General features: G+C 34.1%; 1 protein-coding gene across 1 annotated transcript; it reads right to left on the bottom strand.

Annotated features, from left to right (window-relative positions):
• Positions 1–7,648: 7,648 nt before the first annotated feature.
• On the bottom strand, positions 7,649–13,849 carry LOC131631074 (protein NRT1/ PTR FAMILY 4.6-like). Its single transcript, XM_058901858.1, has 5 exons — positions 13,696–13,849; positions 13,476–13,584; positions 13,071–13,288; positions 9,209–9,640; positions 7,649–8,740 (listed from the first exon to the last, which is right to left on the bottom strand). Exons 1-5 carry the CDS (start codon positions 13,696–13,698, stop codon positions 7,769–7,771), a joined length of 1,734 nt encoding a protein of 577 aa, XP_058757841.1. The 5' UTR covers positions 13,699–13,849; the 3' UTR covers positions 7,649–7,768.
• Between the last annotated feature and the right edge of the window lie 3,410 nt (positions 13,850–17,259).

The following is a 17,259-nucleotide window of genomic DNA, read 5'->3' as shown; positions in this document are numbered from 1 at the left end:
AAATCAGAAGCTGTGAATGTTCTGAAGATCAAAGAAATTCAAGTTCTGAAGCTGTCCTAAATGGAAGCAGGAATCAGAAGCTGTGAGTGTTCTAGGGATCTAAAGAAATTCAAGTTCTGAAACTGTCCAATGGAAGCAGAAGATCAGAAGCTATGAATTATCAGAAGACAGAAGCTTATGTGATCGTCTCTATCGAAATAATCAGGGAAGTCTATTATTATTAAAGTTCTTCGAGTATTTATTTCAGGGGGAGATTATTCATCTCAGGGGGAGATTGTTAATCTCAGGGGGAGACATATTCACACGCTTATGCAATAGCTGTGTAATTTGTCTTTAGCCGTCTGCTCTTTCTGATCGCAAATTCATATCATTTATATATGTTTTTGTCATCATCAAAAAGGGGGAGATTGTTAGAACAAGATTTGTTCTGATCAATATTCTTAGTTTTGATGATAACAAGGATATGAATTTTGTGTGAGATAATGTGGTACTCTAATACATTGCAATTTCCATTTCAGGAAATATATAAAGAGTATGCACAAATCAGCGCTCAGAAGCTTTGTCTCAGAAGGTTCAGCATGCAACATCAGAACATGGTCTGGCAAGACATCAGAAGATGGTCAAGGCAGAATCAGAACATGGGTCTATGAAAGCATCAGAAGAACATGAGATCAGAAGCAGAAGCACTGAAGTTCTGATGGTATCACGCTCAGAAGCACTTCAAGGTCAGAAGACAAGAAGATGCTTTGCACCAAGCTGTTTGACTCTGATGATATTCAAATATTATATTCACAAACATCAGATCAGAAGAAAGTACAAGTGGCAGGCTACGCTGACTGACAAAAGGAACGTTGGAAGCTATTAAAGGCAACGTCAGTAGACACAGCGTGAACAAGGCTCGAGGTAGTTGACAAAAGCGTGAAACATTAAATGCAATGCTGTACGGAATACGCAAAGCATTAAATGCGCCCAACGGTCATCTTCTCAAACGCCTATAAATATGAAGTTCTGATGAGAAGCAAGGTTACCAATTCTGAACGAAATTATTCTGAAAGACTTGCTGAAACGCTGTTCAAATTCAAAGCTCAGAAACTTCATCTTCATCAAAGCTCACTACATTGCTGTTGTAATATATTAGTGAGATTAAGCTTAAACGTTAAGAGAAATATCACTGTTGTGATTATAGCTTTTCAGAAGCATTTGTAATACTCTTAGAATTGATTACATTAAATTGTAAGTAACTAGAGTGATCAAGTGTTGATCAGGATACTCTAGGAAGTCTTAGCTTGTGTCTAAGCAGTTGTAATTAGAGTGATCACGTGGTGGTCAGGATACTCTAAGAAAGTCTTAGCTTGTGTCTAAGCATTTGTTCCTGGAGTGATCAGGTTGTGATCAGGATACTCTAGAAGACTTAGTCGCGGACTAAGTGGAAAACCATTGTAATCTGTTGCGATTAGTGGATTAAATCCTCAGGTGAGGTAAATCACTCCGTGGGGGTGGACTGGAGTAGTTTAGTTAACAACGAACCAGGATAAAAATAACTGTGCAATTTATTTTTATCGTTCAAGTTTTTAGACTACACTTATTCAAACCCCCCCTTTCTAAGTGTTTTTCTATCCTTCACATAGTTGGTCTTGTGACCGAACCCACAATTAAATTTACTTGGATAACTCCCAAAGTCTGCCCTATTTTGCCTTCTTAGTTGGACAAGACCATGTTATGTGGCCTTATATCAGTGTCGAACATACCAATCCTTTTCAGCATGTATTGGGGCATTAGATTCACTGCTGCCCCTCCATCTACTAGGACCTTGTTAATGCCAACATTTTTAATCTTGGCCCTTATGTAAAGTGGTTTCAGATGGTCTCTCATGCCTTGGTCAGGTCTCTCGAAGAAGGCATTCTGTTCTTCGACAGCTCCGTTGTTTAGCACATAATAACACACAGGTCTGTGTTTTGCCATCTCTTCTGCATCAGCTTCCTCGCAATCTTCAGCTTCTGTTTCTTGGTTAAATTCGTGAGGGAGCACTGATACAACATTGCAATTGAAATTTATAGATGACACCCCGTCTGAGTCGAAGTCATTTGTCATTCTATCATCCTCCTTCCAAGGACTGGAGTGCATCTTTTCCTCTTCTTTCTCGTTTTTAGAACTGAATAGCTTGCGCTCTAATGGAGGTTTGCTTGATTGTGCCCCCTGCATTGGGATTTTGGTACTGCTAGACTCTCCAACCTCCTTTTCCTTGTATTCTTTCTGGAGATAGGATTTTTACCCTTGTAATTCTCCAACCTGTACATCTCTCGATTTGAGGTCTGGAATTTCTTTCTATAAGCCATTACAGTTCTTCCCCCTTGGTCCCAACTTCGCCACTTGTTATTTCTTGCACCATCTTGTGTCCATCTATCCATGGGTATGTTTGCCGGAAGCTTGAATGTCACTCTTCGAGTTTTAGGATGAGGACTATCAAACCTTTTTGATGGTGTTCAATTGTCGAACACATACATGTTGGGACGGAGTCCCTGAGACTCCCTACCAGTGGTGAATAGCGTTCTTTCGAATGATTGTGCCATAAGGATATCATAGACTGCCCCACATCTAGGACACATAACAATCTCTGTCTTCTCCTTGTGACACCTAACTAGGAAACCTACCAAGCTTTCTTCTGGCCTTGGATAAACCTTCAGCAATAGGTTTCCTCCTCTCCAGGGCTGTTCCATCCTTTCTCGTTGGGCCCTTTCATAGTTATCTTGGACCCTTCGATTCAGCATAATCGAGCATCTTGGACACATTAGCATCCGTCCATCATTTTTCTCGTGATACTTCCAGAGATAATCTTTCAAACTCTCAACTTTCTGAGAATTTCCATAGTTTCCTCTTTCCCTCAACAAACATTTCTCTACCTCCTCTACTTCAGATAAAGGCTATCTAACATTCACCATGTTGACACCTGTTGGGGAAGCTTCCGAGATCTTTATCTGTTGGAGTTTCACCCTGAGGTCTTCAGTGGCCTCGCTAGTTTTTCCCTTCAAATCTTCAGTGATTTCGGTCTCGACAGATTCTTCAACGTCAGTATTGAAGGCTGCATTGTTATTTAGGCTCTCAGTAGCCTGCTTTCCAGATGAAATTACCTCCCATTCAGCAATATCAGTCTCAGACACATCTACCATGTTGACATCAACTGGTTCAACATAATTAGTGTCAGCAACATTCAGGGGGTCTGCGTCAACCTTCATGTGATTCTTTGCCTTATCAGCGAATTTCAAACGTCCATCCTTGATAGCATTCTGAATTAGATCCCTGAAAAGAAAGCATTGTGAGGTTTTATGGCCTAAAAACCATGATATTTACAAAAGCCTCATTTCTTCCGTTGTTCTAATGGAGGAACTTTGGAATTAGGAGGCACTATCATCTGGCCATCTTTTACTAGTAAATCAAATATTTCGTCACATTTAGTGACGTCAAAAGTGTAGGTTTTCTTTGGAAATCTATCGCTTTTATCATTCTCGACTGGATTTTTTCCATTCGAAGGAGTGAGAAATTTGCAAGAGTAAGGTGGTGCTTCTTTTGATTCGGCTAGGTCTATTTCGACCTCTTCGACGCTGTATGAATCTTCGAAGGCTTCGCCTTCAGCGTCCCCAGCCTCAATATATGCTACCCTCTCCTTCTTATAACTTTTATTCGCTCTGGCCTTTTCCGCTTTTAGTCGTTCGATTTGTCGAACCCTGTCTGCCAATTGGGCCATATCCCTTAAGTATTGGGTATCCAGCTTCTTTCTAATTGAATAGTCTAGACCGCCTGCAGCCATTTCGACTAATTCATGTTCTGGGACAACTGTGAAGCATCTTGATTTTAACAAGCGGAACCTGTTTAAATAATCATCTATGGGTTCTGTGAATTTCCTCTTGATGCTAGCTAACTCTTTCGAACTTATATTGGTTTGGCCCATATAGAATTGTTCATGGAACAATCTCTCCAAGTGTGCCCATGCATCTATGGAATTTGGGGGTAAGGTAGTAAACCAAGTAAAAGCATTTTTTGTTAGCGAACTAGGGAAATATTAATTCTCAAATCCTCGTTGCCTGCTAAATCACCGGCTTCTATCAAATATCTGGCTATGTGTTCTACAGTCGATTCACTAGTGTCCCCTGAAAACTTTGTGAATTTAGGCACTTTGGTACCTCTTGGTAATTCCGTTTGCATAATATATTCTGCTACGGGGATGTGTAGTTTGGACATCGAAGTCCAGTATTAAGGCCATTATTGGCCATAATTCTTTCTATCATGGCAGTTAAATTATTTTCTGTTGCCATATTTTCTCTCCTAACCCTGTGGACTACTTCGTCTGGATGTTCGTTCCTACCAACTACCCTTAATCTGGGTATTTCTTCGATAGTCTCTTGTTGGCCAAAGTTGGTCCTTCGATTCGGATTCTCTAGATCTACCACTTGGTTTCTTTCAACGGGTGGTGGCCTAGGCCGAGGAACTACATCAACGGGTGTTGGCCTAGGCGGAGGAATTACATCTTGACCACGTTCCAAGACCGGGTCTCCCTCTCGATAAGGGGGTTGGTTATTTCTTCGCCTATATTGTGGGACTCCCATAAAATCTGCCATTCGATTTATTTGTGATGATATCTTTTGGAAGGTTTCTACATTATCCTGATTAGTCCTGGTCATGTTTGCTACTAATGGGGTAAAGAGTGACCCTATTTCTTTAGTAAGAGCACCTAGCATATCGTGGTTACTTGCGTCCATTTCCTGCCTAAATGCTGCTTGACTGTTGGTAGTTAAGAGAGGCATTTGGCTTGATGGGCCTGAATTTTGTGCGCTTCGTCCTATCGAACCCATATTAGCCGAATATGTCGTGGCATTAGGCGCAGTATACGTAGGTCCTGCCCCCTGTAATCCTGACATATATGAGTGTGTCATTCCATAAGGATTTCCAGGCCTCCAACCATCAAATGCAGATGAGAATGGCCTTGGGGAATGTACCTGACTTGTCGAGAAATGAGGTATCTCATTTGTGCCTGTCACATGAGGCATGGTGGTCGAACTGGAAATTGGGATTGTTCCTGTTGGCCCTGATGTGTTTTCGGGCATGGCTTGGGAACTAACTATAGCCGCAGACCCTCCCGAAACGGGTATTTCCTGTTCTTGTGACGTAGAAGTCGAAACATTTGTAGTACTTGCTGCTACTGTTCCTGACCCTTGTGGGGGATCTTGATCTCCCCTTCCACTGGTCGAATTGACCATTTTCTTGTTGTACCTTCGTTTAGGAATCGGTGGCGCACTGTTGGTTAATTTACCGTTCCTAAGGTTCATAAAAGGTCTTGATATATTCTAGACAAAATAAAACAACAAATTAATGACAATCTGTTTGACACGGTCCCAATGGGCGTGCCAATTTGTTTATGGTGATTTCCGGTAAACAACCGCTAGTCTTCCAAACTATAAAATATACTTTGGTTACTCGCAGGATCGACTAGATTGATCCTAGGACATAGTCAAAAAGTTGTATTTTATGATGATTTGGTTCATATTTGTTGGTTTGTTTGGCTTCGAAATATGTTTAAGAAAATAAACAAATGAAATGTAAAAACTAACAATCAACTTGTTATACACGTAAATATAACTTTGGTGAAAGGGAAAGTAAATATAAATTGCAAGAAACTTAAAGTACAGGAACGTAAATTGCAGAAAGTAAAGTGCTTCGAAATAAACTTTGAACGAAAGATAAAGGTGCAAGAATGTAAATGGCTGAAATATAACGAAAGATAGAAATACTGAAAAGATACTTGCATAAAGATGAATACAAATGTATTTAAAATGGTGTTGGTGTCATACGTACATTTCTCAGCGAACTCGTTCTCTTAACACTTGATACTTGAGTGATTTGTGAGTGATTTGTACAAAATGAACACACTGGATCCTGATATTAAGACCCTTATTTATACTAATTTCGACCCTAACGGTCCTACACTAACGAAATGCCACGTTGCTCACATGCATACGCTTCGAATCCCTAGGACGCCACCTGTCCTTGCTCGGTTACACATAATGTTTCGAAATTCAAATCCTCCCGCCTGAATTCTCTTTCGATACGTGGCAACGTGATCTAAAATGAGAATGCCACGAAATACGCAAAGCTTCAGTACCCTTTGTATTTCGCAAAAATCGCTTAAGTCCCAAAGACAACTTGTTTCGAATCAGCTTCAATTTTCATCATCTTCACTTCAACTTAAACAAGATTCTCGAACCATGGCCATCAGGAGCCATTTTTTCTCGACAATGGCCATCAAAAGCCATTCTTCCTCAAATTCTAATTCTTCAAAGAACTTTTCTTCAATCAAAATCTCCAGCTAACAGACTCATAGACGCACCCTTAGATTAGAAACTAGCGAGAGTGGATCCTATGGAGTACCACAGACGTGACGGGTGCTAATACCTTTCCCTCGCGTAACCGACACCCTTACCCTTTCTCTTGGTCGTGAGACCTTGTTTTTCCCTTTTAGGTTTTACCCGGTGTTTTCTTTTCCCTCCTCCCGGGATAAATAAACATTCGATGAAGACTTCATTATTTTTGATGTTTTCCAGTTGCTTTAAGGTTTTTTCTACCATAGTCGTTTTCTCCTTCTCCGTTAATGCCGCGTCCATGGCTGTGACTCACTTCAACGCTTCTAACCAACCCTGCTGAACTAGTAGGACTTTCATCTTCAAGCGCCACAGAGTGAAATTGTTCACTCTGGTGAACTGTTCAATCTCATACTTTGTTGACGAAATTCTTCTCCACGCTCACCGTGCCAATTTGTTGTGAACTCAATGCCAAGAACAAAGTATAATAGGTTTTTTTTCTTGGCAAGAAACCTCCAAGGATAGGAAAGGGAGAAGCAAGAAGAACACAATGCAATTATAAATTGTTATTCTTTACTTTATCTTTGAAACAAGATTACAAGTGTTACAAAATAACAAATAACCTCTCACCTTAGTTAGGATTTCCAGTGTGCAATAATGAGAGACTAGTATGTTATTTATAATAAAACTAACGCATTAAACTAATGAACTTTTACACACAGACCCATTACACAAACTAACTTAGGAAACAAGCTAACTTCAACAATTGAGCTTAACAAACAGACCAAATTCGACATGCTAACAATCCTAGCATTTCGACTACTGCATACTTGAGCATACTTCGACTACGGCATTGCAGGCCTTTGACTACAACATGTGAATAGACTTCGACGGCATGCTAAGATCCTGTCGAATTGTCGAACCAAAAAGCTATTTATTGACCATACTAAAGTTCGATCCAATATCTCATTCATTAGTAATTAGTAATTAGATATCTACTCATAGTTTGTAAATCTAAGTTTCACTATGTTTCGAATGGGATGGAATCCCCTTATACTTCCATAAATAAATTTTGCTTATACAAAAATCACCCGAAAGAACAAGTTGTTGCAAAGGTCAAACATAAAGAATGCATAAAAATATTTGACCAAATTTATAAAATAAAAAATTGAGTAGTTGTTCTCCATGCATTCATATCTTCAATTGTTGAATATATATCTAACTCTTTTTTGCCTTTCCAAAAAATAAATTTGTAGAATACCTCATAATATGAAGCTATATTTTCTATGCACAAGAAGTAGAAACTCTCTTTTTATTATATCCTTTGCTAATTCTTTCAGCTGCACACAAGTGCAAGTATGAACAATTACTACCAAAAGACATGCCTAGATAACATTTTCAACAATGTTACCATTCTATCACTGACTGTTACCTGTTCCTCTATACTTATACCTAATAGCCCAAAACAAGTAATGCAGAAAATTCAAACCACTAAGCACACACATAACCCAATAAAACCTCTCTAAATGATAATGGTTAAGGTTAGAGCCTGATAACCAAGCTTTATGAGAGGCATTACCAGTAACACTATTAACTATTGATATGATCACTGAACTTAAGTAATAACCTATAGCCAATGATGTCCATGTAAGCGATGTCGCCCATGATCGCATTTTAACCGGTGCTTCTGTGAAGAAAAACTCCAATAAACCTGCCATGGTGAAAAGATCGGCTGAACCGAGGAACAGAAACTGAAATGCGATCCAGAAGAACGATATCGGTATCGGTTTAGTGTGATCGTCTAAGAGATTTGAGTCTGTTGCTACGCGTTTTCGTTTCACTTCGACTAATGCTGCGACTGCCATTGAGATTATTGATAGGATTAGTCCGAACCCGATTCTTTGGAGATGAGTTATTCCCATTTCGGAATTAGTGTACTTTCTTGCGAAGGGGATTATAATGTGGTCGTATATCGGTGCGAGGATCATTATGAAGACGATTGGGAAGATCGGTAATGAGGCCGGTGGGACTTTTAAGGAGCCGATTTTTGTGTTCATTGTCGCGGCTTGTTCGACTGAGAATGTTGAGAGCTGAGCTAGGCAACAGTTTAGGACAATTGTGCAGCAGAATATTGGGAGGATTTTTAGGACTATTTTTACGTCTTCTAGTTCTTCGACCGAGCATTTTATTGATTCGTTTTCGATTGCGCTGTTGAGGAATTTAAGTGTGGTTGATGGAGCTTTAATTTCTTTGATTTCTTTGGATGATGATGATGATGATTCTTCTTGTTTTCGGATCGAGTTTAGATTTAATGGACTTGATGTCATGTTTACAACAGCACTGCTGGAGTTTCTGGAGATGAATTTGTTCATTGTTGCAGCAGCCAAAACCTGTTCATTCAAAACTTGTGTTAGCCAAAGTTTTCTCAATTTATTTAATGATTTTTTGTTTTTATCTATAGACGAAGTGGTAATAAGCATCGTTTTAAATTGTTGTCTGCAAATGCAATTGTGACCACAAATATTACTAATGCAGTAATCTCCGCAATCGCATCCAACTGCAATTTACAGTGTGATTTAAAATTATGCATCTATGAAACGCATCAGACAACTTCACACATGTTTCTTTGTTAAAACTCAAAATTTAGAATCAAAATTTAATTTACTCAGAAAAAATATTAGCATTAAGTGATTTTTAATTGTGTAGTTCAAATTTTTCTTAATCAAAATTCACGCTGCAACGACCGTAATGCGCATCACAGCAGTCGCAGTGACCGCAATCACAACTGCCGTAACTACAATTACATTTGCGACCAAAAACTCACACACAGAATAGTGAAATCTAGAGTTCGAAATTACCTTCAAAATGGTTGTAAGAGGACTTCCAGTAGGAATTTTATTCTTGTATCTAGTAGAACCAGCCAAGAAAACTGGAATAGAAAGAAACATGCTAATAGTAGCAATTCCAAAACCCCATTTCCAACCAATGTTATCTTCAATCCAAACCACAAAAGTAACTGCAATAAGACCACCACATGATAAGCAAAACACAAAGTAGTTGAAGAATGTTGATATATGCTTTCTTCCTGGTACACTGTTCTCATCAAATTGTTCAGCACCATGTGGTGCTAATGATCCCTTGATTCCTCCAGCTCCAAGAGCAACTAGGTACAGTCCAGCAAATAGCATTAATGCTTTTGCACCATTCACTTCTTCACATTCTGTTGTTGGGTCACATGCTGGTGGCTGAAGTGAAGACACACTTGCTTGTGTTGTTAGTATAATCAGTCCCTGCACATATTCAAAAAAATTTTATTGCATCTATAATAATACAAAAATATATATAAATATCAATAATTTATTTATATTAATTAATATATAATAAAAAAAAATTCTTTGAATTTTTTTAAAAATTGCAAAACAAATCAAAATATATTAAAGATAAAAAAATATTATCTCGACACTCCAAACCACAACTATTAATGTGAAAGGGATTTGAAAAACTATTGATCAAGATTCTCATGTGACATTACAATGCATGTGAAGACATTTATTATTGTTGTATTAGTACAACCATTGCCCTTTATCATGCCTCTATTTTGGTCCAACAATTGAAATATCACATCATCATAATAAAGAAAGTACCAAATGTCTCATACCATTCCTAAAATGTGATCAAATAAAGACACGTCCATATCTCTAAATAAAGGTCTAGCACTAAAAATGTCTTCAATTTAGAATTTGGACCATATTGCTATTAGGCCTAGGCATACCCATTCTTAGAAGAAGAAAAAAAGTTGGACCATATTATTAGTATTAGGCATAAGCCATTTTGTATGAAGAATTTTTTGAAATGCAAAACAACGTGTCATCAACGTCGTGAACATATAAATGTTACTTTCAAAGTTCATTAAGTTTCTAGTTCACCTGTGCATTGGCACAGAAAAATAGGCTTTCTCGAAAAAACTAAAGACGTGTGCATGAACATGACTTAGTGTGGGCTCCTACTCTATATATTTTTTTAAATTAATTTTCTATAAAGTCTTACCTTCTTTCTTTTTCTTATACGACACACCAACATAAATATTAAATTAACATATTATTGTATAGTGTATAAGATAAAAAGATAAATACCCCACTTTAATCATTGTTATTTTTTTGTCTCATATAGTCACTCTTGATTGTCTTTGTAATTTTGTGTGAGGAGACATGAATAAAGCTACCTATAAGCTTTATAGATTTTCTTTTGTTTTTTATTTTTCCAACTTTCTCTGTTGAATTATCGGCTTAAAAAAATATTTATTATTTTTTATTAATTAAAGTGATACTAATAATAAAAAAACTTGAATAAAAATATAAATTTTTAGAATTAGCATGAGAATAAAATATGAAAAAATCAGGTGTAAATTCTATTCATAGAATATAGACGAAATAAACATAAAAACTCAAGAATTTCAAAATCACATTATTAAGAATAAACTTACAAATTACAATTCATAATACAAACGTCCCTTATATTTTACAAAAATATAAGACGAAAGTATCTCAAATTCTTGTGAAAATTTTGAAATAAATCTAAAGTAACATTTAAAACTTGATAAATAAGATTTAATATAAAATTTAAAATGTAAAATTTACAAGTGAAATAAATTTTTTATTTTATTATAGATTTACTTTGTAAATATTTAAAAGTGTTTTTTAATCTACTCTCCACAACACAGATTTATCGAAAGAATTTAAAAAAAAAAAGTATATTTTCTATTAGAATAGCATAAAATATTTAAATATATTTAAGATACAAAAGAATGAATTGAGAAATACATAATTTTATTTAAGTCTAACCTAAATTTTAAGATGGATCAAAGTCTATCAAAATTTATTGGACAAACAACTATAATTAATGTTATTGGGCCACTAGGGTCATGCCCATATAGTCAACTCTAAATTTTAAAGAAAATTTTAAGAGTCTCACACATGAGACTTAAAAATAAATTTATTAATAAGCATAATAATCTCACTTTAAAATTGAATTTGTAAATTCTAAAATATATATAGGTTGTCTCGCTAAATCGGTTTAATCAATAATTATATATATGTTTTAGATGAAAAATATAAGTTAAATCTGCAACAACTCATTTATATATTTAAATAATAAAATTTTAAATTATCCAAAAAAAAAAAATAATAATAATAATAATAATAATAATAATATTGATTCTTAACTTAGCTAGGCTGGTATGTTATTAGTGGGTGGGCGTTTGGTCATGCAATTCATGAGGTTTTGTAAGAGCAAGTGGAAAGAACCAATACATGAAAAAAAGAAAAAGATTCACAAAAGTGATAGATAAGACAGTTTTATTTCTTTTCTTTTCTTAAAACAAATATCTTTGACATCTTTTCACTCATTTTTCATGGATTTATATTGGTTGATGCAACCCCACTCTGCAACTTGTGTTTTGCAACTTGAATTTTACTCAGATTCTGGTTATGACATTATGGGTTTGAAACACACACACCATTTTCTTTGAAAAATGACATCAATATTATATTATTTTTCATAGCATTGCTATGACTTTGTGTTATTATTTAAATAAACGTGCAAGGGATAGGTATAATTTTATTTTAAAATTAAAATTATGACTGTTTATTTATTTTTAAAAACAAATAAAAAATATATATTTGTCAAAAGTAAAATAAAAGTTATCTTAAAAGATAGACTCGATTTCTCCCTATATTTCTTTAAATTATTAATTTTTGTAGTGCAATAAAAATTAAATAATGAAAAAAATTAAAATAGTGACTGTTTCTTTATTCTTAAAAATAAATAATAAAATTATGTTTTAGCAAAATTTAAATAAAAAGCTATCCTAAAAGATAGATACAATTTCTCCTTAAATTTCATAATATTATTATTTTTTGTAATGCAAAAAAAATTAATTAATGAAAAATAAAACTATAATATTATTTTATTGAAAATAAAAAGAAATGTTTGAGTAATCCAAAAAAAAACCCTTAAATGTCATATTTCTTTTAATAATACAAAATAGAATAAGATAAAAATTAGGACTCTCACTGTACTTTTAAAAAAAAAGTGTAAATGAAACGAAAAAGCAAATGTGAGACACAATCACTCAAATAATTAATATTTTTATAATATTATATAAGAAATTAATAATTAGGTGGTGACAGGAGAATGTAAAATATTTTAAACATATAACTATTATCTAAAATACTTTTATACATATATTTATATAATATAATTTAATAGGATGCATATTAATTTAATTAAATGATAGTATGAGTCAAATTTTAATATTATTTTTTGATTTATCACAAAGGGTTTAGTCCGGTTCGGAATCAGTTCTGGTATCAAGTGGTTCTAATCCCCTCCCAATCACAATAGTAGGAAATCGAACCGTGGTTCTTCTACCAAATCCATTGAAAATCTCTTGCAATTAATTTTGGTCAAATTTCAGCTCAATTTTAATAAATGAAAAAAAGAAAAAACACAGACAAATGCAACACCGTGCCTATTAAGCAATCAATAAACAATAACCAAGAAAGAAAAATAAACAAATAAACAAATAAATAATGCAAATTAAAGCAAATTTTAAAAGTAATGAGAGACAAAGTCTCATGACTCATGACATTCACATGTGATGATGAAAAACAAAGAAAAAGAGAAAAATGATGAAAAATGTGAAGAAGTAAATGTTCATACCAGGAACTCAATAACTGCACTGATCAAGTAGATGCGATAAGTTGTGAAAAATGCATCAGATAAAAATCCTCCAAGAAGAGCAAGAAGAAAAGCTGTTCCCATGAAATTTGTAACATTATTCGCCGATTTCGACGGCGAAAAATGCATGTTTTTCCTTAAATATAACACCAAGTTGCTTGCATTTGCTAGAAATGAAAGATTCTCCAATATCTCCACCACTGCACAAAAGAAAAATATATTCCATAAAATTATTATATTAAATCAAACAATTTCGACAAAAATGAAAAAAATTAATAACTATAAAGCGCAGACAACAGACAGCAGAAACACGACACAGACACTAACACATCGCTAGTGCGTGCTCCAGGGATGATGAGAAATGAAAGAGAGAAAATTGAGACATACCCAAAACAAAAGAAGCTGCGATCATTCCACCATGTTTTCCTCTAAGGGCAGGTCTGTTTCTCCAATCGACATAGCCAATCCATCTTGTTGCATGTTGATGTTCAAATTCCTGTGAAAATAAATTAGTATTTTAATGAAACATTAAAAGAATAATATGTATATATATTGTGAGAGAATAAAGATAAAGAGCGGGTGTATAAAGAAGAACTTTATTACTCACCATATTTTTGTCTCTCTGGTTTGGATCTGGAGAGGGTGAATTATGAAGTAAAAAAGGAAGAAGAATGGAAGAAGATTTATAGAAAGTGTGAGGGAGAAGGGATGAAAGAGATCCAGCTTGGACATAATTGTCTATACACTAAGCCAAGCCAATATATCAAATTGACCATTCTTTTGTTGACACACTTTTTGAATTAAAAATGTTATTTTGTAGTATTATTTTTGTACTATAAAGTTGTTGATAAAATTAAAAGTATTTTTATAAATAGTAAAGATAAATTTCGAGCTTAAAGTATTGTTTCTAAGTGGCAATTGCATAAAAATATAACACTTTCTCAGTCTCATAATAAATGTCTATTTGTATTTTTCTTATGTCTCAAAATAAATGTATTTTTAAAATACTAATACAATATTTATTATTTTTTTCCCACTATTTTACTCCTATTTATTAACTTTTATGTTTTTCAACTATTCCACTACCAAAGGATATTTTAGTAAATGATATTGATTTTATCATTGAAACCAACACATCTAATCATTTTCTTAAGAACTGTGCAGAGCTCAAATAAGACACTTATTATAAGACGGAGGAAGTACTAAAAAAATATGCAAAAATGTTATCTTTCTCTTTTTTTTTTAAGTTACTCATCATATATGGAAATATCTTGAAAGGAAACTGAAATCTAGTTTTCTAAATGCAGCACATAGTTTGGGATATTTCCCTTCCATTTAAAAATATTAGGGATAGATTCGTCTGTAAGTCAAATAAGCTAGTTTTGGGTCTTTGAAAAAAAAAATTCTCGCTAAAAGTGTAAATGTATGATAATTCTTAATGATTAAAAGCTGCCAGAGACTTTAGGTTTGTTATGGTATTAAGAGGTGTCTCATGTGAGGTGAGAAACTACTTTTTGTGTGTATTTTTTGTGTCTTGTCCTCCTTTAAGTATCACGAAGCTGATGTATTTATAGTTCGAGAAGCTTGAAACTGATTCTTACTAGAATGTAGCAACCACTCCAACTAGGGATGGTTTGTTTCTTGAAATCTAGAAAGCACAGTTAAATTCCACGGCTTCCTATATAACATTTGTTGACCCATAACACGCTTTAAGCACGAACGCGCGTTGTGGACGAAATCACTAGAGGTCTTAGTGATGTATTCGAAGAAGGTGTTCCGTAGCGTGTACCTTTTGCTTCGCCCCAATTCTTGAAGTTTTAGAGTATCCTTCTGGACGAGACTTAGTCGAGTCTCTCAGGCGAGACTTAGTTGAGTCCTTTAGGCAAGACTTGGTTTAGCTTTCATGACGAGACTTAGTTGAGTCCCTTAGACGAGACTTAGTTGAGTCTTCCTGACGAGATTTAGTTGAATCCCTCGGACGAGAATTAATTGGGTCTTCGTGACGATACTTAGTTTATTCCCAAAGGAGAGACTTAATTGAGTTTTTCTAACTAGACTTAGTTAAGTCCCTCAAGCGATACTTAGTTGAGTCTTTCTGACGAGACTTAGTTGAGTCCCTCAGGCGAGACTTAGTTGATTCTTCCTGAAGAGACTTAGTTGAGTCCCTTATGTGAGACTTGGTTGAGTCCCTTAGGCGAGACTACATTGAGTATTCCGAACAAGATTTAGTTAAGTCCTTGAAGTGAAACTTAATCAAGTCCCTCAGGAGATACTTAGTTTAGTCTTCCTTGAGGTTTAAAAAGATTCTCATCACACATTTGCTCGTAGATGGCTAGAGTTTTTCCGTGGAAATCTAACAATTTAATTACCCAGTAGGGCGGCATGGATCTTCCTATGGGAGTTAATCAGATGATTATCCTGAAGGTCGGAAAGAATTTTCTGTTGAAGTCCAACAGTCTCTACTACAAATAATATATTTTATGACAAAATTTTCACCTCACCCAACAATAAGCTGAGGTGCAAACCTTAGACGCGCCACATTTTATTTTTTTAAAAATACCATATATTCCCTCGGTTGAGTTGACAACCGAGGGGTAAAGAATTTAGAGGACACGCATTCGAATCTCAACAACTACATTTTAATACCTTTAAAAATTTTTTTAATTTTTTTTATGATTTATTACCTCGGTTTTGCTGAAAACCAAGGGGTAAAGTATTTAGAGAACACGTCTTCAAATTCCAACAACTACATTTTATCACGTTTTAATTTTTTTTTATGACTTATTACCTCATTTTTGTTGAAAACCAAGGGGTAAAATAGTTAGAGGATACTCCCTCCGATCTCAAATATAAGCAAAAAAAAAAATTTATGGTCTTAAATATAAGAAAAAAAATCAATATTTATTATATTCAATATCACTATTCCCAATATACCTCTACAATTTTTTACATTTTAAATGTTTGCAATAGAGAGTAAGAATTAAATGCATTGAGACATTCTCCTTAAAGGGTGAGCTTTTTTGCAAATTTGCTTATATTTGAGACCGGAGGGAGTACGTCTTTGAATCCCAACAACTATAATTTATCACCTTTTAATTTTTTTAAAATTTTTTTATGACCTATTAACTCGATTTTGATGAAAATCGAAAGGTAAAGTAGCGTATTTTATTTTTTATTATTTTATTTATGACAAATTTAATGAAAAAATTAAGTAACGAATCTTTACCGTCCATTTATAAAGTAACAATGATCAAGACATTGTCAACTCATCAAACCACATGAAACATTAGTGATCCACGTGAAACTCTTACTAGCTAATCAAAACATGAATGTCACAACTATCCATCTTAGATGCAAAGTGCTGATCGTGAAAATTTTGTTGTCGGAACAATTTTATTGAAAACCGATGTATATTCTTATTTTTCATCTATCTCCCGAAAAATTCCGTTAAAATACCATTGAGATCTTTCATTGTTGATAACATGGAATTTCTCCATCTTCAAATGTAATCTATGGTTTCTTTTGTAATTCTATTGTTATCATTTTATTGAAGTTTCTGATCTGAGAGTTTTTATTTATTTAATTTAATTTTAATACAAACCTAAAAAATAAATATAAAAACTAACGGGTTAAATCATTTTAAAATGGATATTTTATAGTAGAAACATATAATAATGTGCAATGAATGTAAATCGAAATTATAATTTATTTGATTCAAACGTGAAAAATAAAAATAAAAATAAAAACTAATCAATTTAATTATTTTAAACTTATTTTTCATAATTTATTCGATTATAAATAGAGTTCTCATCACACCTACTGCCACCCGGAAAATTTATTTATCTCTGTCCCAAATTATTTGTCGCAATGACCCACTTCACACCGATTAAGAAACAATAATAAATAAAAGAGAGAAAATTGTGACTTTATCAAATCATCTGATTAACTATTAGTGTATTTGAAATAACATTAATATTAAGTGAGGAAACAATAAATTAAGAATATTTATTAGAGGGTATAGTTGAAAGATTAAATATAAAATTGCATTGGTAATGTAAAGTGACAAATATTTTGAGACAATTTGTTTACTTCAAATGTGACATTTATTTTGGGACAGAAGGAGGACATGTTTTGGTGTTTCTTTATGATATACTCACTCCGTTCTAAATTA

The sequence above is a fragment of the Vicia villosa genome, unplaced genomic scaffold, assembly GCF_029867415.1.
Source record: "Vicia villosa cultivar HV-30 ecotype Madison, WI unplaced genomic scaffold, Vvil1.0 ctg.000764F_1_1, whole genome shotgun sequence".
NCBI classification, from domain to species: Eukaryota; Viridiplantae; Streptophyta; class Magnoliopsida; order Fabales; family Fabaceae; genus Vicia; species Vicia villosa.
Note: the sequence above shows the minus strand (reverse complement) of the source record. Positions and strands in the feature narration are given on the sequence as shown.

Bases quoted from the DNA above. Each gene is read 5' to 3' on its own strand.
- LOC131631074 (XM_058901858.1), bottom strand. The intron at 9,641-13,070 runs GTATGAACATTT...GAATATGTGCAG, and splicing joins GTGCAGTTATTGAGTTCCTG to GGACTGATTATACTAACAAC. The intron at 8,741-9,208 runs GTAATTTCGAAC...TTGAATGAACAG, and splicing joins CTCTTACAACCATTTTGAAG to GTTTTGGCTGCTGCAACAAT.